Raw genomic sequence first — 27,282 nt, forward strand, 5'->3', positions numbered from 1 at the left:
GATAGATAGATAGATAGATAGATAGATAGATAGATAGATAGATAGATGACAGTCTCAACCTATAGGGTATTTGAGAATAAAACCCAGTGCCTAGAATCAGGTCAACACCCTAAAGACATCTCTGACTACTAACTCTAAGGTTGCTGTGTCATCGTCATATCCCAGAACATTCTCTAGAAGACAATCCCTGCTCAATTAATATTTGTTAGATGAACAGATGAGCAGAATGGCATGTTTTCACTTTATTTTATTAGTAGTTTACTTTGTAGAAGATTTTTGAATTTGGGGAACAATTGGTACACAGCACCCCCATGTACTCTCTCTTTTCTCACACACAACAGGGAGGTGGCTAGTTTTATGTTGCTTTGACAGGGCTAGAGTAACCAGAGGGGAGGGAGCCTCAGTTGAGAAAATGCCTCCATAAGATCAGGTTGTAGGCAGGCCCAAAGAGCATTCTCTTAATTAATGATGATTGTGGGAGAGCCCAGCCCCTTGTGGGAAGGACCTCCCCTGGGCTGGTGGCCCTGGGTTCTATAAAAACGCAGGCTAAGCAAGCCAGTAAGTGATACATTCCCATGGCCTCTGCATCAGCTCCTGCCTCAAGGTTCCTGACCTGCTTGAGTTCCTCTCCTGGCATCCTCCAATGATAAACAGTGATGTGAAAGTATAAGCCAAATGAACTCTTTTTGCCTCAATTTGATTTTATTTGTTTTTAAATTTATTTTTATTCATTACAGCTTATTCACTTTGTAGCCTAGCTGTAGCCCTCCCTCTTCTTCTCCTATGCCTAGTCCAATGATAGGGGAGGTCCTCCTCCCTTCCCATCTGAACCTAGTCCATCTAGTCTCATCAGGACTGGATTTTTGTCTTCCTCCGTGGATTGGTAAGGCTGCTCCCCACTCAGGTGGAGGTGATCCAAGAGCAGGCCATGAGTTCATGTCAGAAACGGCCCCTGGTCCTAGTATTGGGGAAACCTCTTGGACACTGAGCTGCTCAATTTGCTTTTGGTCATGCTGTTTCCTCACAGCGACAGCGACCCTAACCAAGACAATAGTCTATTATAATCTATACAACGTCAATATGCTGTTCCAAACTAAAACTAAGACTGCTTTGGTATCCACACTTTGGCAGAGCAGTTGAATATATGACTCTGTAGGTTTAGGAAAGTGTGTAACGCCATCACCCAATGTCCCAGAGCAGTTGAGTATGTGGCTCTGTAGGTTTAGGAAAGTGTGTAACCCATCACCCAATGTCCCAGAGCAGTTGAGTATGTGGCTCTGTAGGTTTAGGAAAGTGTGTAACGCCATCACCCAATGTCCCAGAAGCAGGTGCAGCAGCTTCTCCATCCTAGCATTGCCTCTGCTCGACCCAGGTTTCAGTCTCTTCGTCCCCATCCTTCCCTCAAAACTCCTGGAAACTGCTGATCTCTTTGGTTCTCCTTTGTTCAGCATTCTGGGGTTTAACACGATGTGGGCTATATTTTCCCTCCCTCTTAAAACTCTGCCCTACAACCAACCTTGCCTAGGTAGATGTCTGACTGATTCTGACAAAATGTTGCCTTAATCATCGTCTCTCATGCAAACCTCTAAAGACTCCTTGTAATAATTCAAGGATTTCTGTTACTAAGACTGTCTTTAGTAATCAATTTTCCATCCCAAATGGCACCTTTACTTTTCTCTGGGCACATCATTATTTTGCTCACTTTTTCTTCCATAATCTTTCATCCTCCTACAAAGCCTTCCCCTCTCCTCGCCACACAGATGCAGAATGTATTCTGAAGCACCTTGCTCTGGGAACTAGGTACTCAGGCTTCTGTCTCCTTTTTTTTTTTAATATTATGCCTATTTTGTTAGAGTGTATTCTGAGAAAATTTACTAGAGGAAAAAGGAATACTAGCCATGTAACAAATTAATCTTGTTTCAGAAATTTAAAGTGATTTTATGCATATGTGTGTATACAGGCATGTGCATATTTGTGTGGAGAGAGAAAGAAGGGAGAGAGAGAGAAATAAACAGAGACAGAGAGATATTCTATTTTATATATTCAATTAATGCTGCTATGGTACTGATCTACCTTCACAACCCACTAGTATATATTTAGAATTGGGCAAAGGTGGATTATGGACTGTAGTGTTTCCCCAACATTCTTGACAAAATCCTTTCCTCAAGGCACAGCTGGTGTTCACAAAATACACCTTTAAATGTGCTATCATTCTGCCATCCCATCTCCGCTGGAGAACTCTCTGGTCTCTATAGAGCGTGGTTTTCAGTTTGCACTGGAACCGATACTTCTGTAGCAACTCTGTGTATGCCATATTGCCCACATTTTCCTAAAAGTTTCTACCTAAAAGGGGCCATACCTAGGGCTGGGTCCTGTGCACACTAGTGATCATTTAAAAAGTGACCTCTGGATAAATGTCAGGACCTCCACGACTGCATCTCCCCAGAATATTAGAGGCATCACTGATCCGATGACCGCCAGTGCCTGCTCCTTACCACGGACACATAGCTCACCAGCTGCCCTTTAATGCCAGAGTTCCTTTTCATTTTAGGTCAGAAATACATTCTTCCCTTTGAAATTCTCTTCTTGCTCTCTTTTGGCAAGATTTGCCCATAGTTTGCTTCTGTGAGTGTTATCAGTTGCCCAGCTCTACAGCTGGGAAACCAGTGTGGCTGGGCATGGATGGAAGGTGCAGGCACTGGATTCCCATTAGGATATGCCGAAGCCTGAACAGAAGGTTATTTTTCTATATGGCTTAGCAAAGGCTATCTTATATTCATTTTCTGGGACTTTACAAGCTACAGAATGCTCAAGAAGAAACCCTGATGACATCTTAAAAGGATTTTTCATTATAGCATCTTAAAAAACTTGTTGGATTCCATGACTTACGTTGTCTCCCATCAACTTGAAAAACTTAATTGTTCTTGAAATTACAGTGCCAGTTTTAGGGGGCCAGATGTGTCTGTAATAAAGAGGCTGGTAAAAGACAAGACTCTGCTAAGACGCTGCCATCATTTAATCTCTGTATGCTTCCTTGCAGTCCTGTGGCAACATCTACAAAGGCCTGGCTCAGACTGGCGCCTGGGGCTGTTTTGATGAGTTCAACCGAATCTCTGTGGAGGTGTTGTCGGTGGTGGCTGTACAGGTATGGGTTACCAGGGTGTGGGGGCCTTGCAGTCTCCATGGCTGGCCCTTTGGAAGTCTATTGTCTTCCTGTTGTCTTCATTCTTCTTCAGCACTGTTTCCTTCTCCTACTTGCCTATGCATTCCCCTTTCTCCATCCTATGATAAGCTACCATTTCTATCTAGGAGAATCTCCTTCTCTGTGTGTAAAATAGGGACATAAATGATCTATCCCACCTTCTTTGAAGCGGGGCACAAAGGATCAGCCAAGAAGGTGGATCCTAGCTGCTGGAACATATCATGCATGTTGGCTGTCAACCAGGCCTCCGGTTTCAGCTCCTCCATTTGCTCTAGAAGTCTGTAAGAGAGTCGCCCCACATCTCTCAGCCTAACCCACTCACTCATATATAGGAGTGTGAAGTCACTGGGCTTGAGGGAGTGCAGATGCCCAGCTGAGAAGACACAATTCCTAACTTAAAGAGCGTCTCGTGCTTTTGAGACAGATTGAGTACTTTCAGCATTCTAAAACTTACCTGAATATCCAGACTATAGAGTAAGACTCTGAAAAGTGTTTTTTTTTTTTTAAGTCAATCCCTAAAAGCTAGCTGGAGAGGGCTTGAATTTGGGCCGGGGACCCAAGGACAGAGGCTAACAGAAAGGGAAAAAGCAGAGAATTAATTCCCTCCTTTATCAGACACCCTTCATTTATCACCCCTATGCTCCAGTGGCTCTTTTAGTATAACTTCTACTTTAGGTGGAGAAAACAAAGCAGGGAAGAACAGGGACTTACACAAGGCACACTGTTGCAAAGTGACAAGGGGAAGATTTGAACCCACTTCTGCCATCCACATCATCAATTTACACATAGGAATGGCCAGAGAAGCAAGTTCAAACCAAATAAAAGATGGATGTAAATGACTGCTGGGGCAGGTAGAAGGGAATGAGGCAGGTAGCTGGAAATTCCAAAGGAGAATTAGCCTGCGGTCGGTGGTAGTTTTAAAGAGCTGGGCAGAGGGACCATCGAGGCGAGGGACTTTCCTAGGCATCCTCACTGAGCCACAGAGGCTCCAGCATCCCTGCATCTCCCCAGCTCCTTGGCCAGCCACCATCCCCCATGCCTTTCCCCATAAGCTAAGCACCCCCATTTTCCAGTAAGGGGTGAATGGTTGTAGGGTTCCTCTCCCGCCCTCCTTCACTAAGGCTCAGCCTCTGCAGAGAACTATGTGCAATGAAGTGCATGGAGCAATGGGGTGCCTGCCGCTCCAAGTTTGTGCCCACATATCATACAGACAAACACAGCCGAGGTTCCCTCCCTTTTGGTTTATTTCCAAAGCACCATGCAGACAGCATTATTCAAAAGGAGAGGGAGGATAAGGAGGAGAAGAAGGGAAAGGGGAGAGAAGAGGAGTGGGGAAAGAAGAGGAAAGAAAGGAAACGGAAGGGAAGGGGAAAAAGAGAGGGTGGGAGAGGAGGAGAGTGAAATGGAGGGGAGGGAGTCTGTAGCTATGAGAGAGTTTCATATATGGTCCCTGTAGATCTGTATAGTTCTTTCAGGCTCAAAAGGGAATATGGAAAACACTCAACTGAGCTGGGGGGGGGGGGGGGGGGGGGGGGTGTTGTTGGTTTTGTTTTTGTTTTTGTTTTGGCAAGAGCATGGAGTGGAGGAAGTGGTAGCAGAATGAGGTGGGGCAGAATATTGGGCAGATCAAGCTCGTGAGAGAAACTGGCTGAGGCAGTGTTATCCCCTTCACTGCACTCTGTGCCCTGGCAGGAGCCAGCCTCTGTCTCTGTAACCTCCAGCTGCCACCTCTCCATCCGGCATGCTGTCCCTGTCTCTGGAGGCTAAACGTGGAGCTTTGAGCGGAGAGCTGAAGCAGCTGCGGGGCTGGAGAGCGGTAGACCCTATACCGGCTTCTGTTTCACAACATCTCATCCCTGGCCTTCAGCCATGGGTCATCAGGGGCTCCCAGAGGCCCTTCACCTGCCTGCTCTGTAGTGGTCAGTCCTTTTGGCTCTCTTGTCTGACAAAGGCTACTCAACAGACACTGACCCTTGTCCCAACTGTCCCTTGGCAGAGCCCCTCCTAGAGCAAGGTGCAGTTTACCCTTCCCTAGATTTGCTCTTCTCAGTCGGAGTTAGTGAAAGTGGGGGAGCAAGGCCCAGGTGGCAACCTAAACTTTCTCTTGCATAAGCACCGTTCTTCCTTGGCTGGGTGAATCTATCATGCAAATTTATGTGGTCTCAGTTTGGCTGGACTTGATGGGGCCTAGGAAGTATTTCCACCAAGGAACTGGAGCTGTGGATGTGGGTGAAAGATGCTTGCCTAAGAGGTACGGACCCCAAGTTTAATCGCTGAAACTGTCCCTTCCAAACCCCACAGCTCATGGCACTGATTCACTGAACGCAGGAAAGCCTATTCTCGTGGAGAGCCACCGGTTAGCCATTTTCAACACACCTCTGCATTGTGCAGGTGGGAGCCTGGTGTTACCTCACTGAAACAGAATGTTCATATTTTACAAGAAATTATATTAGTCTTTTTCTGTGATTATAATGAAATGCCTGAAGTTGGGCAGCATATAAAGACAATGGCTTTATTTGGCTCACATTCCTGGACTTTCAAGGACACACATTGCAATGACTTCTTGCTGTCAAAGCCACAGGATTCAATCATGAGCCCTAACCCAATGTCCTTGTATGACCATAACCGCTTCCCAAAAGTTGAATCTCTAGACAACATAGCTGGATCAAGTTCCCACCTTCTCAGGCTTTCATAATGAAGATTTCCAATATATGAAGCCCTGGTGACAAACCAAAACCAAAATTGTATTCTTAGCCTGGTTTCACTCTTGCGTGGTCATATCTCAACTTGGAACCAGGAACAGTGCCATAGAATGTCTCTGTGAACTGTGGGGGACTAACCCCTTCTTGAGTATCTGGTACAGAGTAAACAAATCTTTTCCAGGAGACTGGCTATAGCTTACAAGTGGCTCTGAAAACCTGGGGAGTCTGTCTTTTTCTTGTAGCAGCCGCTGGAAATGGCTTCATTTCCTTCTGTTGCACCACGTACTTGTTCTTCCTACTTCTCCCGTTGCAGGCGACTGTCTTCTTATTCCCCTGTCCACTTTCCTACCATTTTCCCTCAGCTGCATGTCTTCCTCTCATCCCTGCATTCATTATTTCTGTGCCCTCTCCCCTGGCTGCTTGCCACAGTGTTTTGAGGCCATCTCTTCCTCTCACCAGTCAGGCATCACTGTCCGTGATTCCATTTAAGACCAGAACCACTTCTAGTGTCTCAGGGTGAGGGTCAGTCGAGGGGTTTGCCACAGGCTGTCAACCTGCGTTTTCCAAGGCATTCTTCTCGGCAGGCCCCACAGAGGGCTCACTGGGCTAGTCACAGTTCCTTCACTGTAACAAATCTTCAGTGAGTTGATGTCTAAAACATTTTAATCAAAGATCTATAGGTCCTACGTGTTCAAGTGCTAGGGTAATGATACTGTTAGTAGTTATGGTAGTGATGGTGATGATGGTATAGCTGATGGTGATGGCAGTGGAAGTGGTTTGATCATGGTGGTGGTGGTGTCTGTGATAGTAGCGATGAAGGTAATAATGGACCTGGTGATGATTTTGGAGATAATGGTGGTGGTGGTGGCGATGGTGGTATTCATGAGGAGATGAGCTTGACCCTGGTGATGACAATAACAATGGTGGTGGTGATGCTGGTGATAATGTTTATGGTGGTACTGTTAGCAATGATGAAGAGGAGGTGAATGATGGTGGCGGTGGTAATGATAATGAAAGTGGTGGAGTTTATGGTGGTACTGATAATGAGGAGGAGGATAGAGGTGCTGTTTGTTATAATAGCAGAGGTGGTAATGACGTTGAATATAATGGTGGTGATGAAGACAATGATAAGGTGGTAATGAAGAAGGCACGATGATCACAATGGTAGTGATAATGACAAGGGCAATGTAGTGATAGTGATGATGCCATGATATGGTGATAAAGGTGACAGTTATGAAGGCATGTGATTACAATGCTAGTGATGATGAGGATGGTGGTGATGGGGATGACTATGGTAATGGCGATGATGATGATGATGAGAGTATAATGATTACAATGATAGTGATGATGAGGGTGGGGTGGTAAGGAAGATTGGTATCCTAGTCATTTGACACAACAGGAAATGAGTTAGAAATAGATGGCTGTGACCCATGGGTAGGGGAAAGATCCCCACACCCGTCGTGAACAGGGTTGTACCACCTACCCCCTCACTTATCCTTAGCTGGACCATCCCCAGGTCACCTTACCAACCCTACCCACTTACTAGCTGTTGAGAGAGTACCCACGAGCTGTTGTGCACTGCTCTGCCCAGGAGCCAGAGAGGTGAGTACAGGGCTTCTCCTCTTTTGCTCCTAGAATTAAGTAAAATACGTTCATCTTAGAACTCTCTGATACTGCCACATTCCAGCCTAGGGACATACAGGACAGGACATACAGGACAGTCAGGAGGAAGTGGTCTGACAATAGCTCAGGCAGAACTGGAGACGGTAACATTTAAAATCACGTAACCGCCCAAGGAGAAAATTGTGCTTAATTATTCACACAGTAATCCTGGCTGGCATATTGGTTTGGGAGCTGCAGCAGCTGCCAAGAGTTCTCTGCCGCCTTCCTTCCCCCCCTTCTCCACTCACCCTTCTGTGTCCCTCATCCCAGAAGTGGTTATGTTCCAGTGTTTACATTGCTGGATATTTTCATGTCTCTGTCAGGTTGGTCAAGCAGAATTGCATACCCGTTTGGGAAAATCCTCAGTGTGGCAATTGAGAGAGAAATTACTCGCTATTTTTAAAAAGTAGCATATTGTTTAATTCTTTTCAGAATTTCCTTATTGCTGGCTCAGTTGGTTCTCTACAACTTACATTATTTGAGTCTTGGGAAACACTCCACCAAAGTACAACTCATCACCTTGAACCTGTAACAACTGACCTGCCTCCATATCCCCATATTGTCTGGTGTCCCTACTTCTTGTGGTACATGCTCTGATAGGGGGATGGACTGCAGGATGAAGCAGCTGAGCAGCTGATCCAAACCAGGCATGGGAGCAAACATCTAAAATCCCATCTAAGACTGTGAGTCCAAGTCCAGCCTGTGAGATCCTACCTCCTCCCCTCCCCCCAACAAATCAGAAAATCTATTACCAAGGGACTTAGAGCATGGATCCAAGGATTCTAGGCATAGAACAAATGCTCCAGTCTCAGAGCCACTATAATGTCCCAAGTCACACCTTTTCTGGAGGAGCATACTATAAAAGAACACAGAACTGTGAAAAAGGTACAAGGTGGTGACTGGGTTGCTCCTCCTGAAGGCAGCAGACTCCATCCAGTGATTATAAGAATCCAGGCAGGCTTTTAGTGATACATGGAATTTGGACAAAGGCCTCATAAGAGAACGACCAGAGAGAGGCTACATCCCTAGACTAGAAGGAATATGGTGAAGGGGTGGGAAGAAAAAGCTGAGAACCTTCACACAGATTAGGTTAGCCTGCGACCTCCCTAGATTGTATCTATTGAACAATTTGCATACGCCGCCCTCTATGACAGATTCAAGGCCTGAGTGAGAGGACACGGGACAGAACCCGGGAATGCCAGCTTCCAGGAGAGGTCTGTTGCAAAGGTCTCTTCTGTTCAGTGTAAACCATCCACCCAGTAAATGCCTACAGCATCCTTCCCTCCATGCTGAGAGAATTTCTCCAGAAGTCCAGTACACCCATGGGGACTGGGTGAACATAAACCCTGGGTGAACACAAACCATTACAGGTTTCCATTTCTACATCTTTACTGGGTAATGTGAACGTCTTCCTTGATTACAGGAAACGTTTCTAGTTTATACCAAGCATTGTTTTCAGAGTAAGGCGCGCGACGTGTACATAAATACAAATAAACCTTGCAGGAGGAGCCTGCCGCCTACGCGATGCCATAGGATCCTAGTAGACACTGTCTGTGGTAGTCATGTAACCACCAAACTGCCTGTCGGGTTCTCAGAATATGTACCGACATGTTTTCAGTTAGCCACGGTCAGCCTGAGGCTGATGAGGTCACCTTCAACCGGTGTCAAGGCGTCATGTCCCTTCTGGGTGAAGGGGTCCAAACTCACATGCTTTGTTTCCAGCTTGCTTGGTTTTAAGACTTGGCCTGCCCCACATGGCAACTGTTTGTCATCAGGCATGCTTCTGTCTTCCTGTTAACTTTTTATTTTGAGCCCATTTGAAATTCATCAAAAAGTCTCAAGAATGGTACAACTTCTATTCGTCCCCCTTATGCTAACTCATAAGGAGAATGGTTTCTTAACCACTTTCTGCCTCACTTCCACCTCTATAAAATTAGGGTCTCAGATCACCCATCTTGGTCTCTAGAGAACTGAGTGGGACGCTTTCTGTAGGAGGTTCAGAATAGTGCTTGGTGCCGGTCAAGTTCTTTGAAGACATCAAATTTATTATTATTATCATCATCATCATTACTGTTCCTGATGGCTTTAAAATACCCAGAAGTGATGCAGCTTTAGAGACATGTGTGCAGAGTTCACTTGGCATCTTCCACCAAGCCAGGCTTGCCTTTAATACTCACTTTCCCTGTGACCCATATCTCGACCCTCCAAACTTTATCCAGGTCCCTTGGGTCCTGCTTGCTATCACACCTCTGTAGTTTGTCCTAGGAACCTCCATTGTTGCAGAGGAAGAGTCACAGCCAGTGGCCTACTGTCTGGCACAAGGCAGGCTAAAAAGAACACCTGTCAGCACAGAGGCCCCCCACACCCACAGCCAGCAGTCTGTGCAGTCATCTCCCTGAAGAGGCCCCCTACAGAACTTTACACAAAAGCACAGATGCCTCTAATCTAAAATACGACATAAATTTCTGCTGAGTGTGGGCTTTCTGGGCTTCAGTGTTTGGGTAGAGAATGCTGAGTCAGAACAAACAGCAGGAAGGTCCTGGGCTCTAGCCTTGGCCTTGGCCCAAAGGTAGCACAACATCTTGTAAACGCTAATTAAACTTGCCTCCCTGTCCCTGGCCAAGAAAGTGTTCTGTATATTTTATAGATGGCAGGGCTAGGAAGGAAGGAAGCAAACAGTCTTCGCCTACTACCTAACATCCAGTTGGAGGGTAGCAACGTGCTCCAAGGCAGAGCAGGGCCGGCTGTGAGCCCGTGAAGAAGGAGAGTTCCGCCTGGGTGGCCCGCAGGCAGGGTGCTAGAGGCTGGCTCTGCCTGAACGGCATTGGTATTCTGCAGGGAGACCAGTCTCAGGTTCACACTAATTGCTGTGAGCTCAAATACATTCGGTCATTAGAACTTTACTGCAGAAGAGGAGCTGAATCCTAATTGCTGAACTGTCACACATCCTGGCAATGTTCTCCCCTTCCCTTTCTCTCCCACCTTCACACTCACACACACACACACTTTTAAGCCCTCTGCAGAACTGGGCTACCCTTGGCCCTTCTAGCACCCATACTTTACAGACATGCTAGAGGTTCATCCGAAATCCTGCCCTGCCCTTAGTTTCAGGTTTTTTGCTTCCAAGACTCACTTGAGGCTAGAAATTTCCAGAGACACTGTGGGGCCTTGCTGAGCAAAGCCAACCTGCTGCTATGTGCCTTTTGTTTTCTCCTAGAATTGATAAGCAGAGTGTGAAAAACAGACACAGTTGGGTTCCATTTGTCTCTCTTCCCACTGTAAGAGCAACCCAGAATGGAGCTCTGACCAGATCTCACATGTTAGATCAGGACTGAAAAAGGCAATCAAAGAAAGAAGACAGGAGCTCCACAGGACCAACAGAGCCAAAAGTTCTGGGCCCAAGGGGGCCAGAGGAGACTAATGCACCAACCAAGAACCATGCATGGAGAGGGACCTAGGGCCCCTGTTCAGATGTGGCCAATTGGCAGCTCAGTCTTCATGTGGGTCCCCTAGTAAGTGGAGCAGTTGCTGTCTCTGACATGGACTCTGTTGCCCACTCTTTGATCATTTTCTTCTGGCTGGGCAGCCTTGCCAGGCCATAGAGGAAGGTGATGCAGATAGTCCTAATGAGACTTGATAGGTTGGGGTCAGTTGGTAGGGGAGGAGGGCTTCCCCTTTCTCAAGACTAGAAGAGGAGACATGGTGGAAAGAGGGAAGGAGGATGGTCCTGGTGGAGACAAGGGAAGGGGCTACAACTATCTTGACACTTGGATGGCTTTCTGTGCATAAAAAGTACACAGGACTAGGAAGCACCAAGACTAGCTTATGCAAACCCTTGAGTTTGATTCGCCAGCACCCCTCTCCCTCCTGCCCCCACCCCTCTCTCTCACACACACTCAAAAGTGCTCGGCACTATGGGCGCTTTAGGTGCTATTACAAGGAACCCAGAGTCCAAGCAAAATAAACACCTGCTTCCCAACCACGCCCATCCAAGTAGCCCCAATGTAATGAAACTAAGTGCCCATCAGCAAAGGCTCAGCCACAGTGTAACAAACCTTCCAGACTCATACTCATCAGCAAAGACTCCAGGGTGTGGGCACCATGTCTGTTCTTCAAGGCGGGGCAGGGGGAGGGAACGGAGGAGCACAACTTCCTGTGCTGTGTGTCTGGATTTACACTTCAGTTACTGGCCATCGCCCACCACTGAGCCACTTTCCTCTGATCCCCAACCAGGTGAAGAGCATCCAGGATGCAATCAGAGACAGGAAGCAGAGATTTAGCTTCCTTGGGGAGGAGATTAGCCTGGACCCTTCTGTGGGCATCTTCATCACCATGAACCCAGGCTATGCCGGCCGCACAGAACTGCCAGAGAACCTCAAGGCCCTCTTCAGGTGGGTGACAGTTTGTCTCCACACATGGATGAAAAGAGGAGTTTTTTTTGTATCTTCCTACTAAAAATGTAGTTTAAGTATTAGAGAATATTTGAAACATTTAGATAGTACATTTTTTTTAAGGTATTGACACTTCATTGGAGAAAACATTTTTCCTTTGCCATCAAGTATCAGTTGCAAATAGCTTCATGGTTAAGAGTGGGACTCTGTGTCCCCTTCCCTCTCTTTGTACTGGGCGCCAGTCTGGTTTGAACCTGTGCAGGTCTTGTGTGTTCTGCATTGTCTCAAGGAGTTCATATGTGCATAAGACCTATTGTGTTGGGGGAGGAGAAATGATTAAATATATTGTATGAAAAAAATTATTAAAAAACAAAAGTAGATTTTTAAAGATCTACTTTTATTATAATGGCACCATCGCCAAAATCAGTTTTGCTTAATTGTAGCTCATTCGATTACATATGTATGTATTAATTTTACCTTATAGATTTGCAAGGTATATTTGTGACTTATGTACAGTTTTATTATTTATTTTTGTCCCCTAGCCTATCATAAATATCTTCTCCTATTGGGTATTTTTAATAAATCTCATTCCATGGCTACCTATTTTTCTATTAAGTACATGGACCATGGTGTAATTAACTAGCCCCTCATGGCTGAATATTAGGAGTGGTTCTAGCATTTAAAATAAATTTATACATAATTCTGTAATATACATTTTCTGTATATAAATCTTTTTTCTGTATGCATGATTATTTTGTTTGGCTAGCTTCCCAGAGTAGAATTATGGAGTTAACGAGCAGGAACATTTTTAAGGCTTTTGATACACATTGCCAAATTACTTTCTAAAAAGCTCAGTGTCGAATTACATCCTGGTAAAGATGCATAGAGACACCTCTTTTATTTCACCCTTGCCACCCGTGCATATGGCAATGTTTTTTTTAATTTTGATAAGAAAACACAAACGTCTTTCCTAGCACAAGCTAGAGTTTGCATTCTCTTTTTCAGACAAGTAAAGTTGGCCCAACAAAGAGAAGGCTGAAGGATGTTTCCGGCTTTCAGAGTTTCTGTTTATAAACTGTTTTCCAGGAGAGAGAAGTGTGACAATATTGTTTGACTCACTTGGCAGCTGGGGGACAGTGCCCTCTCCAGGGGAGGTGGAGTCAACATTATGGTGGCCAGTGAGGCTGCCAAGCGTCTCCCAGATCTTGGGATTTTTATTTGTTTGTTTGCCTGCTTTAAAACAGGGTCCCACTGTGTAGTCCAGGCTGGCCTGGGACCTGTGATCTGTTTGCTTCAGCCTCCTGAGTGCTGGGATTGTGGCTATGTGTCACCACACATCTGGCTCAGCCTCTCTCTTACTCCTGTTGTAGCAATTCTCTGTGTCACACCAATGTGGGGGTGTCCTCACCCAAGAAATCCCTACTTGAAACAAAAACCATTGAAATATTAGCAGGCCGTACTCACTGCCACAGAACATCACACTGCTGGCTGCTTGTGTACTCAGGCTGTTAAATAAAGCGAATGTGACAATGATACAGGCAAGTTCATCACCCATGTAGAACTTATTCCTCATGTTTTCTTCTTCAATTTAAAGTAATCTTAGTCTAGGCCATCAGCAATAACAAACTGCTCTAGACTAGCCGACCTAAACAGCAGACGCTTCTCAGGGTGCTTGAAGCCAGAAGCACAAGGTCTCAGAGGCTGAGATGGTCAAGTTCTGAGATGGCTCACTTTCAGGTTGCAAGGCATGGTCACGGTTACAGGTCCATTTAAAACCAGCATAACCCAAACAGCAGGTCAATGCAGGTGACAAAAGTTTATTATAATCAAGATGCTCCTAACTGATCAGGGCCACAGAACAGACTCGGGAGCTGAACTGCATTAATGAGGCAGAACATCACACAGCATTGAAGCTTGCAAATCATAAACATCTGTCCAAGTTATTCTTACATCTTCTCACCAATCAGGATAGGAGTTGGTTCCTGGGCCCGGGAGCACAAACTTAGTTAGACCCTGCCAGCAAGATGGAGAGGTTGTCCCTGAGATGGCTGGACTCAGACCACTGTCTCCTTACAGTCACCTCATGACTGTGTCAGGGGACCAGCAAGCTCACTCTCTGACCTCATCCTGTTCCTGAGGCCTCGTTCTCATGACCTCTCCATCCCAATCCCATCATACCGTGTGCTTCCAAAACAATTCAGGGAGACACACACGTTCAGCCCCCGACAGTCTATGATATATTCATAGAGGAAAGATGGGAAGGAATGGCAATATTTTTGAGTTATTTCTTTTCATTTGAGGTATATGGATCTCTTGTGTGTGTGTGTGTGTGTGTGTGTGTGTGTGTGTGTGTGTGTGTGTGTATGTATGGTTCCACATGTATCCTGATACTCATGGAGGACAGAAAAGGACATTGTATCTTCTGGCACTAGAGTTACAGGTGGTTGTTAGTGGCCATGTGAGAGCTTGAAACGAAATCCAGATCCTCTAGCAGACTACCAAACCATATTAAGCACAGACCCATCTCTCTAGCCCTGAGAGAGAGATTTTTAAGATATTAAGATGATCATTTATTTTACACTAAATTCTCACAAAGACCATGTAGCATAGGTACTATTAGCACTGGGAGAAAACAGATGGATTCCCTGGTTAGTAACCAGCAGACCTGGGTTTGAACCTAAAACCTGGGCTCCTGCCAGCCCAGTCCTCCTACCTAGGGGCATTCCTGTAAACCTCTAGGGATTTTTCTTCCCATACTGTGTCAGCGTTTATTTTTCAAAGCTGGGAACCGACCATATTGTTTAATATATTGCTTTTCTTAATTAATATTTCCCCATGCCACTTACTAATCTTCCTTCTGCAGCATGATTTTACACAGCCACATTAAATTTCATTGATGTTCACATGTTCAGACTGCCAAATAATTTTGAGAATCTAAATATTTGGTGGCTCCTCCAGTTCTGACTTCAGGATAAAACATTTCAAAGGACAACATGTACTTGAGTTATTCTGAAAAGTGATGGTCATCAATACAGGGAAAATGAAGTGAAGAAGGTATAACTGGCTGGGGAGGCAGCTCAGCCAGAAAAGTGCTTGTTTTGCAGATACATGGTTGTGAGTCTGGTCTACTTCTTAAAAGCTGGACGTGGCATCCGTCATTCCAGTGCTGGGGAGGGGAATGCAGGTATCTCCCTGGGGTGTGCTGGACAGCCAGCAATGCCGGAATCAGTGAGAGGCAAGATGCACTGTCTGAATGGGGGTGTGGTTTCTGTATGCAAGCTTGACTTCTGGTCTCCACATATGTGTTCAGAACGTGCACACACACACACACACACACACACACACACACACACACATGTGCACATGCAATTTAACAATGGTAACTTCCCATAACATACCAAATAGATTAATAGCTTTAACAAGTCATTTAAATATATATATCACTATTGCCAGAGAGAGGAAAACCACAGTAAACTCTTACCTAGAGATGAAAGTCTCTGATCTTCTGTGTTCCTTTATATGCTACTTTGTGTCAAGATGGTGCTAATTGGTCCTACCTGGCCCTTAGCATTGGAAACTTAAATAAATCTTATACAAATAAGTACAAAATAATCCATGGCTATCTGGAGGACATCCCCACCTTGAGGAGATGGAGCCAAGAAAGCTCTGATCCCAGCAGACACCCAGGGAGAGGCTCCATCCTCTGATCTTAGCTCCCAGCCTATTTCAGACAGCTTGCTGTGGTTAATCCTTGCCTTGCATGAGGAAACTGACCTCAAGATACAAGACCTGAGCTGTAGCCCCGACTCTGCCCCCTCCTGCTAATACTATCCACTACTCTGTGTAGGAGGGTCACTCCCTTCATCCTTCGCCAACTCGGCTCGGATTTCGAAGTGTGAGATGAAGTGATTACAAAGGTCCTTCTGTGAGATTTTGCCCTTGAAGAAAGCTCTCTGTGTGATCGCAGCAAGCATCTCTTGCTTGCAGTCTCCCCTTCAACTAAGTTTCTCTGCCTTTCTTCCTGCCCTCCAGGCCCTGTGCAATGGTGGTTCCAGACTTTGAGCTGATCTGTGAGATTATGCTGGTGGCGGAAGGATTCATAGAAGCCCGAGTGTTGGCCAGGAAGTTCATCACCCTTTACCAGCTGTGTAAAGAACTTCTCTCCAAACAGGTGAGATCTCTGTGGAGGCTGATGGCCAAGCACCGTGCTGTGGCTCAACTCTAAACCTAGAGCTTTCTTACTGATGTCTGCACTGATATGCGATGATAAAGGCTCCGAGTACCTATAAGATAAAATAAGTTTGTGTTTAGTTCTCAACTCAGCACTCTTTCAAAGTCTTTGAGCACTGAGTTATTTTTAAATAGAGCTTTTTTTAAAATTAAATTTAATTATTTATTCACTTTACATCCCAAACTCAGCCCTCTCCCTCCTCTCCTCCTGGTCCCACCCTCTTCCCCTTTTCTCTTCTCCCCTTCTCCTCAGAGAAGTACTAACCCACCCAGGAACATCAAGTTTCATCAAGACTAAGCACATCCTCTTCCGCTGAGGCCAGACAAGGCAGCCGAGCTAGGAGAAAGTGATCCAAAACAGGCAGATGCTGAACATTAGGCAGCCAAACATTAGGCAGAGCTTGAAGAGTCTTGGGCAAAAGTGAGATGGAAGGATAGAAGGACCTTATGGGACAAGAATTCCACAAGAAGACCAACAGAGTCTTCTTGGTCCCATGGGCGTTCACAGGAACGGAAGCACCAACCAAAGAGCACGCATGGACTGGACGTAGGCCCCTGACACATGTAACCGATGGCTCCCTAGCAAGTGGAGCAGGGGCTGTCTCTGATTTGGAGTCTGTTGCCTGCTTTTAAATAGAGTTCTTAACAGTCTTTCTCAGACAAGTGACCCACGAGAAACATGGCAGTGGCAAGTGAAAATCCCTGGAGGGGATGATCTCTTCCTGAAGGGACATGAGATGGGCTGGGTGCTAGGAGTGCCTTAGGATAACAGCTCTGTGCTTGTCCTGAGTGGTGTGATTTTAAAATTCCTTCCACCGAAGGCAGACCCAGGAACCAGCATTATAACCAAAACTAACCCAGTGCCTGCAAGGTCAGTCCTCCCCATGGAGAATTGCTGGGTGTCAAGGACAACAACCAAAACAAACAAACAAAACACCACCCTTCCCCGGGCTGTTTTACACCTGCTTTGGGGTCATCCCGCTCTGACCACCTGCACTGTCATGGACTCTGTCAGCCCTGGTATAGGAGAGAGGAATCCATGCTTTTTCACTGTGTCCTCTGTGTGGGTTCTCTGTCACCACCGACTCTCAGGCCCCGCATTTCCGTGCTCATCATCCCGTCCCACACGCATATTGCCAAGTGTGTACCCCCCATTCTCCCTGTGCCAAACCAGCACCTCCTCTCAGCACACTCAAAGCTGCTCTTCCCGCTCCCATCTTGGTGGTTTCTGCCTCAGGACCCTCCCTTGAGTGCCCCTCTTGGCTTCTCTCAGTGATGAATTGTAATCTGTAAGCTAAAATAAACCTTTCTCCCAAGCTGCTTCTGCTCATCGTGTTTACTGCAGCGGCAGAACACTAACTGGCACGGGGTGGAACTCCCATGCTTCCTCTGCTCCCCGCTGCTCTACCCACGTCTCTCTGCTAAACACCTGCATCTAGAATACTTTAGCTGTTGGTGATTCAGCTTCCTCAGCCCATCCCTGAGATACCAGCTAAACTAAAACAATTGCTTTCAAATGTTCCTCCCTGATCTTAGCATCAAGACAAACTTCTGGTCCCTCTGCTGAAAGCTGTAGGTACTCTGTGCTCTGCCTTCCTCAGTGGCTGATGCTCAGGGCTCTCGTGATGCCTTCTATCTGCCTGAGTCGCCGTGGAGTTTCCTAAGATAGACTATCCTCCCATCCTGAGCCTATAGAAACCTGCTTTCCTGGACCTTGGCCGTGCTGCTCCCTGACTGGTCTCCAGTTCTTGCCGTATTCTTTAGTGCCTTTCCTTCGGGAGTCTGTCTCTGGTCCACAATCCCCGGGGGCAGCCGCTGCATCTTTTGTCTTCACTGCACATAAGGATATTTTTTCTTTGTAGAATTTATCACAGCTCTAGTTATGTACCAATCTGGTATGAAGCCAAGCACAGGGACTTGAACCCAGACCTATATGAGTTCAAACTCTGTATTCTGAACCACTTTCTCCCCCTACCACTCTGTGGAGCCCTAGTGTCAGTTTTAAGATCCATTTGCCTCAGAATCTACTATTAGCACAGGTGATTGGAACGCTCACGGTTGGTTTGTTTGTTTGTTTGTTTGTTTGTTTGTTTGTTTGTTTGTTTTTTCTAGTGTTGGGAATAAAACCTAGGAGCTTGCATATGGTAGGCAAGATTTCTGCCGTTAACTAGGCTCCCGGCCTAAGGAACTATTCTTTTCAAAACTACTCTCAGTAAGTTCGGAGGCCTCCAAGGAAACACTCGAGGGCAGCCTGCACCTCCTCTAACAGCTAAGAGAGCTCTTCTCGACAGCCCTCCCACCCTCTGAATATGTTAGGAACAACCACTTGGATTTGAAAATCGATGGTTCTTGTTCATCCCCCAGAGCCCTTTCCCCTTGAGTGTTCTATCTGCTTTGTTATCATAGCTAGGAAAACACGAGCAATGCCGGACCGGGCACACAGCATTCAGAGACCTCTTTACCCACCCTCTCCCAGCTTCAGTAGTGACGTGTAGCAAGTTCTGTGGGAGGCCATGTAGCATGTTCTGTGGGTGGCCGTGTAGCCTGAGCATATTATGCCCAGATGATGCTCCATGCCCAAGCAGCTCTGGCATCACTGCGCTGTCTTCCCCCAGGATCACTATGACTGGGGACTGCGGGCCATCAAGTCCGTCCTCGTGGTAGCAGGATCCCTGAAACGAGGAGACCCTGACCGGCCAGAGGACCAAGTCCTGATGCGCTCCTTGAGAGACTTCAATATCCCCAAGATTGTGACGGATGACATGCCGGTGTTCATGGGACTGATCGGTGACCTCTTTCCTGCTCTGGATGTCCCCCGGAGAAGGGACCTGAACTTTGAAGCTGTGGTTCGGAAAGCAATCTTGGAGCTTAAGCTCCAGGCTGAGGACAACTTTGTGCTCAAGGTACATGAGGCTTTCCCTGACGAGCCTCCTCTGCCCCTGAATTTTTCTCTTAGACCAAGAGTTATTCTTCACTCCAGTGGAATTTTAGCTGTACAGATACGTTTCCAGTTGGGAAAAACTCAGTTTACTTGGTAGTTCCTTACTGGGAGGCCGCAATGTGCAATGATAGTGGGAAAGACGAGAGGGAAAGGGAGACTGCTGCCATTTGCATCAACGGAAAGTGAACCATTTAGTGCTAAAGACCTTAGGAGGAAAAGCTGAAACTTTACTGCAGTATAGCTTTCTGGCGTCTTTAAGGTCAATTTAGGCCTGGGAAACCATCTCCCTCACACTCAAACAGTGGCTTAGTGAGAGGAAAGTTCCATCTGGGTCTGATCTTTAATTGATGTTCAAATAGTTGCCCACAGAACAGGTCCTGCATCTCCAATGAGGAAGCCCAATGCCCAGTTTAAACATGCAAAGTGCAGACTGACAATGAGGCAAAGTTTTGTTGTTTTTTTTTTTTGTTTTGTTTTGTTTTGTTTTGTTTTTTTAATGCATAGAAATGGGATCCCTGTGGGATTGCATTAGGGATGGGATTCACTGCTCAGTTTTTTAGGGCTTGGAGCACAAACTTTTTTCATTTCTCACAGCACACACCAATCCTGGTTTTCCGTGAGTACATTATTTTCACGTGTGAGTGTTGGTAATGTAACAGTCCTGGGGTGTGTATGAAGCAGAAATGCTAGAAATGACTGCATTACATGGGACCAGGCTTAGCCGGCAGCAGACGAGAACTGCCACAAAGAATTGCGTAGGTGTCTAAATATGAAGTCACAGATTATTCTTCCTGTCATAGGTGTGAGAAACACACGACCATCGCTTTAGAGTTCCTACATGGGTTTCACATTCTGTCTCACATTTGACCCCCAGACAACCTGAGGCAAGTGGTACAGAGGCACTTCCCTGGGGGAAGAGTGAGCCTCTATCAGACAGTACAGGGAGGCCGTTTATAGGGGAGAACATGTACCCCAGAAAGGGAAGCATGGCAAAGATCTTCCAGGAGGAATTTCCAACATGCAGAATGCCCATTGGTAGAGGCTAAGCCCCAGTTGTGTAAGGACCACTTCAAGAGTGAACGGGCACATGCCCTTCCCATTGCAATAAGGTGTGTGTTTTCATTGCTAGAATTTCATTTTAGAGAAGAAAGGAAAGCATGACCTGCCCTTTGCAGCCAGTCGCTCCATCCCCCTGCCTAACTCCTGCCTTCAAAGTTCAATGGATAGACTGACTTTTGAAGTGAAGGAAGGCAAAAAGGGGTCAACAAAGTGGTAAGTCCAGGAAATATGGAGGTTACACAGGCAACAGCAGGAACCCCAGAATGTGACAAGGGCTCCATGAGACAGTTTGGGGGAAATTGTTTTTTAGAAGCTGAAGTGGAAATGCAAATGTGAAGTAGGGAGGGAATGTTGTCTTCTGCCAAACATCTGACAAAAAGAAAGACAAGACACTAGAAGGAAAAAAGTTGAAGAACATGGTAGGCATTGGGATGCTAGATTCCCTGACCAGACCCCAGGGAGCCTGGAAAGACATGGCCTGCCCTGATTTTAAGACTTTAGAGTTTGAGGGTTTAACACCTACATTGACTCAGCCCTGGTGAGAGCCAGTGTGGGGTGAGCAGCAGTGGCAGAAATGAATTTCCAAACAAGCAAACACATATCTTTGCAAAGCTGGAGAGTGCTGGGTATGGCAGAGTTCAGGAGTCTTTTACAACTGTCTTCTCATGAGAATGAACCAGGGTCCCACAAGAAACCCTAGTCCTTTGTGATAGCATGTCCCCAAGTTACCTCATCACTGCTCACTAGGCTCTACCCCTTAAAGTCCTGGCTTCCTTTGGTGAGCTGACAAAGAGTGAGACTGAAAACAGCTACTACAGTGTTGTCAAGTGCCAGGATACAGGACAGGCACCTGTAAGAAGATGCATGCATGCCATTGTTGGGTGGAAATGTGCATATTAGGGATGAGAAATGAGAATGGAGTCTGGTTTGGGCCAGACTGCCAAAGGGATTTTTAAGCCTGTCTAAGGATTTGGGACTTCATCTCCAATGCTGTACGTAGCCACTAAAGGGGCAAAAGAAGTCAAGTTTGTTTGTCCTTTTGAGCATTGATTTAGTGACTGTCTGCACAGACGCTACCGCTGCCTCTAATGGTTCTCTCTGTCTCCATCATCCCCAAACCACCCAGGCAACCATGTCACACTCTACATCATACCACAAACCTTTGTTTATGCTGCAATCCTCCTGCCCCCATGTCTCCCAAAATATCTTTCCTGTGCATCCTCTGGACAAACGCCTATTCACCTGTAGGTCCTGGTCTCAGATGCCCTCTTCTCTGAAGAGCTTTCCCTGTTCTTGTCAAGATCAGTGATTTCCACGACACTTTGTAAATGCTTTACTTTTCACTTCGTACTGTGGTTTTCCAACATGACGTTCTTCCCTGTCAGACCATAGCAGCAATCGGAATGCCCCTCATCTGGTACCGTCTTAGAACTTGATTGAACACTGATCCCCACACGGGTGGGTGAGAACTGTGATGCTCCCGAATTTTAGACCCCACCATGCTCGTGATTAAACACTCTCCCATTGTTGACCTCCAGCCTCACTTCACACACCAGCTTTGCTCACAGAAAAGCACGCGGCTGTGCATGATGACCTGTCCCAGTGGCTTTCCTTCCTCCCAGGTAATCCAGCTGGAGGAGCTGCTAGCTGTGAGGCACTCCGTGTTCGTGGTGGGTGATGCCGGCACTGGCAAGTCACAGGTCCTGAGGTCTTTACACAAGACCTATCAGCTCATGAGACGTCGCCCTGTATGGACTGACCTCAACCCCAAAGCTGTCACAAACGATGAACTCTTCGGCATCATCAATCCAGCTACTCGAGAATGGAAGGATGGTAAGAATGAGATGCTCCAAGAAAAAGACCTTTCTATCCATAGAGTGAGTTCCCTGTCGGGCTCAAAGGTCAATAGGTGAGCTGCAGGGAAGAGGATGCTGAGCTTGTTGTGGGGACCACGAAAGAAGATTAGAGGAACATTAGAAAGGAGGAAGTCACTTTGGGCTGGGAGGAGGACCCTAGATTTCCATATGTCCCTTCTCAAAGAACTCTTCTAGCCCCCTTTTGTAAGGGCCCTCAAAGGACCCCCAGAATGGCTGCATTGCCTCATATGGAGTGAAGGGGTGTGCAAGAAAGGGAAGCTTATGGCTCATTCTCAAAAAGTGGTACCTGCCAGCATCCCATAGAGGGGCTCTGTTCACTACAGGCACTGCCCTAGCAGTGATGGAAAGGATGCCTGCTATAAAACAGTCTGGACCTAGGGCCTGGGGGTGCATGAGATGACCTCTCTACCCCAGAAGGACTTGTAGGCTCCTGTTGCCTTCCATCATGATGCAGAGGACTCTGAACCCACAAACCCTGTGGTCTGGGAGAGGAGATGTCAGCCTCTCCTAATGGTTCAGCATCTGATTTCCTCAGAGACAAACTGTCTGAATTTCTTAAGTTTAGGAGTTTTAGCCAGAGGCCCAGAACAAGGGAAGTTAATGAGCTGCATCTCTGAGTTTTCTTTCCCTGTTCATGATGCTTTCCTTCTTATTGATATTAGTGCTCTGCCTCCTGTGTTTTGCTTCCCTTTATTACTTTGTATCCGTGTGTAAGTGTAAGTACATAAGCCCCAAAGATGACTGTCTGTGATGTTACCTGTGTTGCTGATGCTGTCTCCTCTCTTGTGTCTATAGAACTTCATGCTGCATCTTACCATGCATTTTTAAAAGGAAATTATGTGTCTCTTTTAGCAGCTGGGATTCCTGTTCATTTATAACTCTGTCTGATTTTCAGCTGCAGATATAAGATCATAAATTTGGTCAATAAGGATTCTTCCACATTAACATTTTTAACACATCTGGAACTTATTTGGGAGCTTAGTATGAGGCAGTATAAAAAAAATCAGCTTTATTTCCTTCCAGATGGGCAACTGATTATGCCAGCACTGTTTATTAAATAAACTAGTCTTTCCATCTGAGCCTAAACTCCAGCTTGTCATGTCCGGAACCTTATGCACGCTGAGCACTGACTGCAGGGTCTCCAGTCTGTCCCACTCTCATATTTTCCTGTTCCTAAAGTAGTTTCCATTTGTGTCAGCCCAATCATTTTGAAGCATATTTTACAATCTGATGGGGCGCATTGCCCCTCACAATTCTTTTGTAATTTTCTTGGCTACCCTCAGGCACTTATTTCTTCCACATTAAATTAGAGATTGATATTATAATTCAACATTTTAAACTTTGCTGTAACTTTAATTAAAACTATACTTAATTTTTACATTATGTTTGGGAAAACTGTCAGAGACAATATAGTAATCAAGAATTTGTACTCAGCAAATAGAGCAATTTCAAAGCAAGTGGAATGTAGCCTTTTAGAAATTTTTAGCATTTGCTAAAAATGTAATGTACTATTTTTTTCCATACCCCTTTTCAAGATCATATTGTTCCAATAGAGAGAACAGAAAGAGTACACGCAGGAGAACCCTCATTTATGTATGTGTATATGTTATATATAATTGAATTCAAAGTGGTATGTAGTTATTAAACTTTGTATTCTCTAAAAAGAAAATTTTTATTGCTTGATTTTGGAGTAGTTTCAAAAGTTTAGAACTCAGTTGGCTTCAGAGAAAGCCAGAATCTCATGTTATGGGATATGTTCTCTGATAATGCAAGAGAATTTGAATTAACTAGCACGAAAATAACTCCAAACAATCTCCTACCTGAAAATCAAGAAATGTTCTCTGTACCTAAATCAGAAGGAAAATCAAAGTGAAACCCATCAAAGAGGCAGTGAACAGGATGGTTCACACGGAATCCATAAAATCTTTTGAAATTGCAGATCCAAAGCCTATAATGACGTTAAACTCTATCAAGAAAGTAAACTAGAAATAAAGGAAGTTGGTATCCATATTGAGCAATTAAACCAAACCTGAGGGAAATGAAACTAATGAAGATAAAGTCTGAAATTGGGCAGAAGGAAACAAACCAACAAACTGAAACAAACATAAAGCACGTAACACTGAATATTGGTTCCTTGTGAACATCAATAAGTTTATTGTGAGCATCCTTGGTGGGGAAACATATATATTGTATGTGCATGTATGTATGTGTGTGTGCATGTACAGGAAGAGACAGAACAGGCCTGGAGAAATGGCTCAATTATTAAAGTTCTTGGCTTGTGAACACCAAGACCTGAGCTGCATCGTCAGCACCCACATTTTAAAAAGCCTGGCCGTGGTACATGCCCGTAACTGCAGTGTTGCATGGGGGGGAGAGTGCCCTGGGCCTCACTAGTCACCTGACCTAGCTTACTGAATGAGCTCCAGGCCAGTGAGGGACCTTGTCTCAAGGAAAAGTAAGTGGATAGCTCCTAAGGAGAGCATCTGTGTTCTCCACACACATCTGCACATGTATGAACACGCTCAAGTAATTTTTTATAAAATTACTAACAGCAGTAGATATTTAACATTTAAACAGAAAGTCTAAGCAGATGGCATGGTATCTGAAATAAATGACCCCTAGCAAAATGTAAATTAGCAACAGTCATTCCAGAGCAAGGAACTTTATAAACTAATGACAATGCACAGATAGTAGAGACAAAAACTATTTCAAACCATAAAAAGGGGGCTCAGAAATCATTTTATAGATCCAGAATAATTTCAATACATGCTTTTATGTAGAACCAAAGGAAAATCATGATCCTATTGCTGTAGATGCAAAAACAATAACAATAAATAGAATCCAACAGTCTAAAAGAATAGTTACTTTTATAAGGTATAATATACTCTTGGAGTACAGGCCAGACAATTGTTTTTATAAAACAGTTACAAAAAGCATTGACAAATTAAAAGAGAAAATAATTTGATTGATAAATAAATAATAAAAGTTCAACAACTACTTCTAGCAGAAAAATTTAAGTAAAATGGGATCCAGTTGGGGGGGGGAACACAATTTGATAAAGACCTTTGTACTTAAACATACCTAGAACTTTAAGGAAAATTGACCCTCTCTGAATAATTATGCATAAATCCTCTCCATTAAGAACGGGAACAAGCCAGGGAAGCTTCTTGTCAACATTATTATTCAGCCCTGCTCTGGTGGCTTAGAGAACACAATAAGGCAGGGAAAATGGAGCATGTGGTATAAATTAGAGAAAAAGAAGGAAAAGTGTTTTTATTTTAAATTCTTCAACTTTACCATAAGAAAAATCCAGAAGACATTACTGAAAAATCACTGAATTAATGAGATAAATTATTAAGGCTAATTGAACATAAAATATATAAAAACTGGTAGCTTTTTCTCTCTGCTAGCAATAGCCAGCAAAAAAGTGAAAGCACAAAAGGAGAAAATCCCATTCAAATCAACAGCAAAAACCGAAATATGGCCATTTTGTAAAAAAAAAAAAAAAATGTTTTTAAAGCTATATAATTTTAGTATTGGCATAAAACAATATGTGAATAAATCTTTTTTTAAAAGATGGACCCTCTTGTTTATTAGGAGGGTTTAGTACAGATGCAGCCAGTAGGCAGCTCAGTCTACATGTGGGTCTCTGAGTAAGGGGAGCAGGGGCTGCCTCTGTCATGAACTCGGTTGCCTGCTCTTTGATCACTTCCCCCTAGCGTTACAGCCTTGCCAGGCCACAGAGGAAGAGGATTCAGGCTGTCTTGACGAGACTTGATAAGCTAGGGTCATATAACAGGGGAGGAGGACTCCCCCTTTCAGTGGACTAGGGGAAGGGGATAGGGGAAAATGGAGGAAGGGTGGGACTAGGAGGAGATGAGGGAGGGGGCTACCATCGGGATATAAAATGAATAAATGGTTAAAAAAAAATCCTACCCAAATTTGTACAGAGATTTCCACGTAATGACAGTGAGAAAAAGGGAATTTGCCTCCCAAAGCCAACTATAAACATTTGCTAAGACTGTGATTATGAAGTACAGAAAACCTCGGTGCAATTCTCTTGTGAGGCAGTCACTTGCTGAAATGATTCTAATTCTGAACTGTCAAGAACTGCTACCACCTTTTTGTTCTTACGGATGTTCCGACATTAGTCTGGTACACGGAATGTTTTGGAGGTGTGCCTCAGGCTCCAGGAAGAGCAAGAACTGCAAAGCCGGTTCCAGCCTGTTTGCACCTCCTGAGCTGTAGCCAGCGCAGAGAGGCTAGAGAAAGAGGGTCCGTTCTGGAAGGGGAAAGAAGCTCTCTGTGATTCCTTACAGGGCTGTTCTCTTCCATCATGAGGGACCTTGCCAACATCTCCCATGATGGGCCCAAATGGATCTTACTAGATGGCGATATAGACCCTATGTGGATCGAGTCTCTGAACACTGTCATGGATGATAACAAGGTATCATGGTGGGGTGCCCCATGTCATCCATGTTCATGGGGGAGAGGGGCTGGCTCCATGCAATGTTCATTTAGGAAGTCAGATTTCCAATGTGACAATATACCTGGATATCCTGATTCCACGTGACGCCCCGCCTAGCATAAGCAGCCCTTACTAGTGTCTTCACCGTAGGACTTACCTGTCCCCACTCATACCTGCGTAAGAGTCCTTACCAATACCCACCCCTAGAATCTCCTGTCTGTGGATTGATTTACTATTTAGTAAAGTAAATCCTGAAAAGAACCTTAGTCATCTATTCAAATCATTTTTTCATAATTCATTTCCCTTTAATAAATAAGGAAACCAAATATCAGAAACATCCCCGAGTCTGTCAAACACCCTCCGGGATGATAAATGCCTATCTCCGGAGAATAAATGCTATTTCTTACAGTGGAGACTAACTGTGTCTCCATAAAATGGCGATTATGCTGGTGGCTCCTTCTGTGCCATTTAGAAACCATGTCCAGATTGGAAATGTTCAAATGGCTCCAGCATTCACAGATTCATTAGAATAAATGCATAGTTTCCCAGCGGAGCCACTTAAAAGAAAGAGCAGAAATATAACACAGAAGTCCTTTCTTTTTCTGGTCTGGTTCGTTCAAGTCAACATCAATTTGAAGTGTTTAAAGAGCTTTTTTTTTTCAGATTCACTGGGGTACAAGGGTGAAAGCGGGGGGGGGGTTACAAAGGAACAAAGGGAAAGAATTGCTGGAGAAGATTCATGGGTGTAAT

General features: G+C 45.1%; 1 protein-coding gene across 1 annotated transcript in view; it reads left to right on the top strand.

Annotated features, from left to right (window-relative positions):
* Positions 1-27,282, top strand: part of Dnah9 (dynein axonemal heavy chain 9) — a 316,088-nt gene that overhangs the window by 104,823 nt on the left and 183,983 nt on the right. The window contains exons 28-33 of the mRNA XM_055594261.1: positions 3,041-3,145; positions 11,800-11,957; positions 15,990-16,128; positions 18,803-19,090; positions 21,810-22,020; positions 26,384-26,511. Coding sequence (XP_055450236.1) covers positions 3,041-3,145; positions 11,800-11,957; positions 15,990-16,128; positions 18,803-19,090; positions 21,810-22,020; positions 26,384-26,511 — 1,029 coding nt within the window. The remainder of the gene's footprint in view (positions 1-3,040; positions 3,146-11,799; positions 11,958-15,989; positions 16,129-18,802; positions 19,091-21,809; positions 22,021-26,383; positions 26,512-27,282) is intronic.

Source organism: Psammomys obesus, unplaced genomic scaffold, assembly GCF_907164565.1.
Source record: "Psammomys obesus unplaced genomic scaffold, mPsaObe1.curated_primary_1811, whole genome shotgun sequence".
Classification (NCBI taxonomy): Eukaryota; Metazoa; Chordata; class Mammalia; order Rodentia; family Muridae; genus Psammomys; species Psammomys obesus.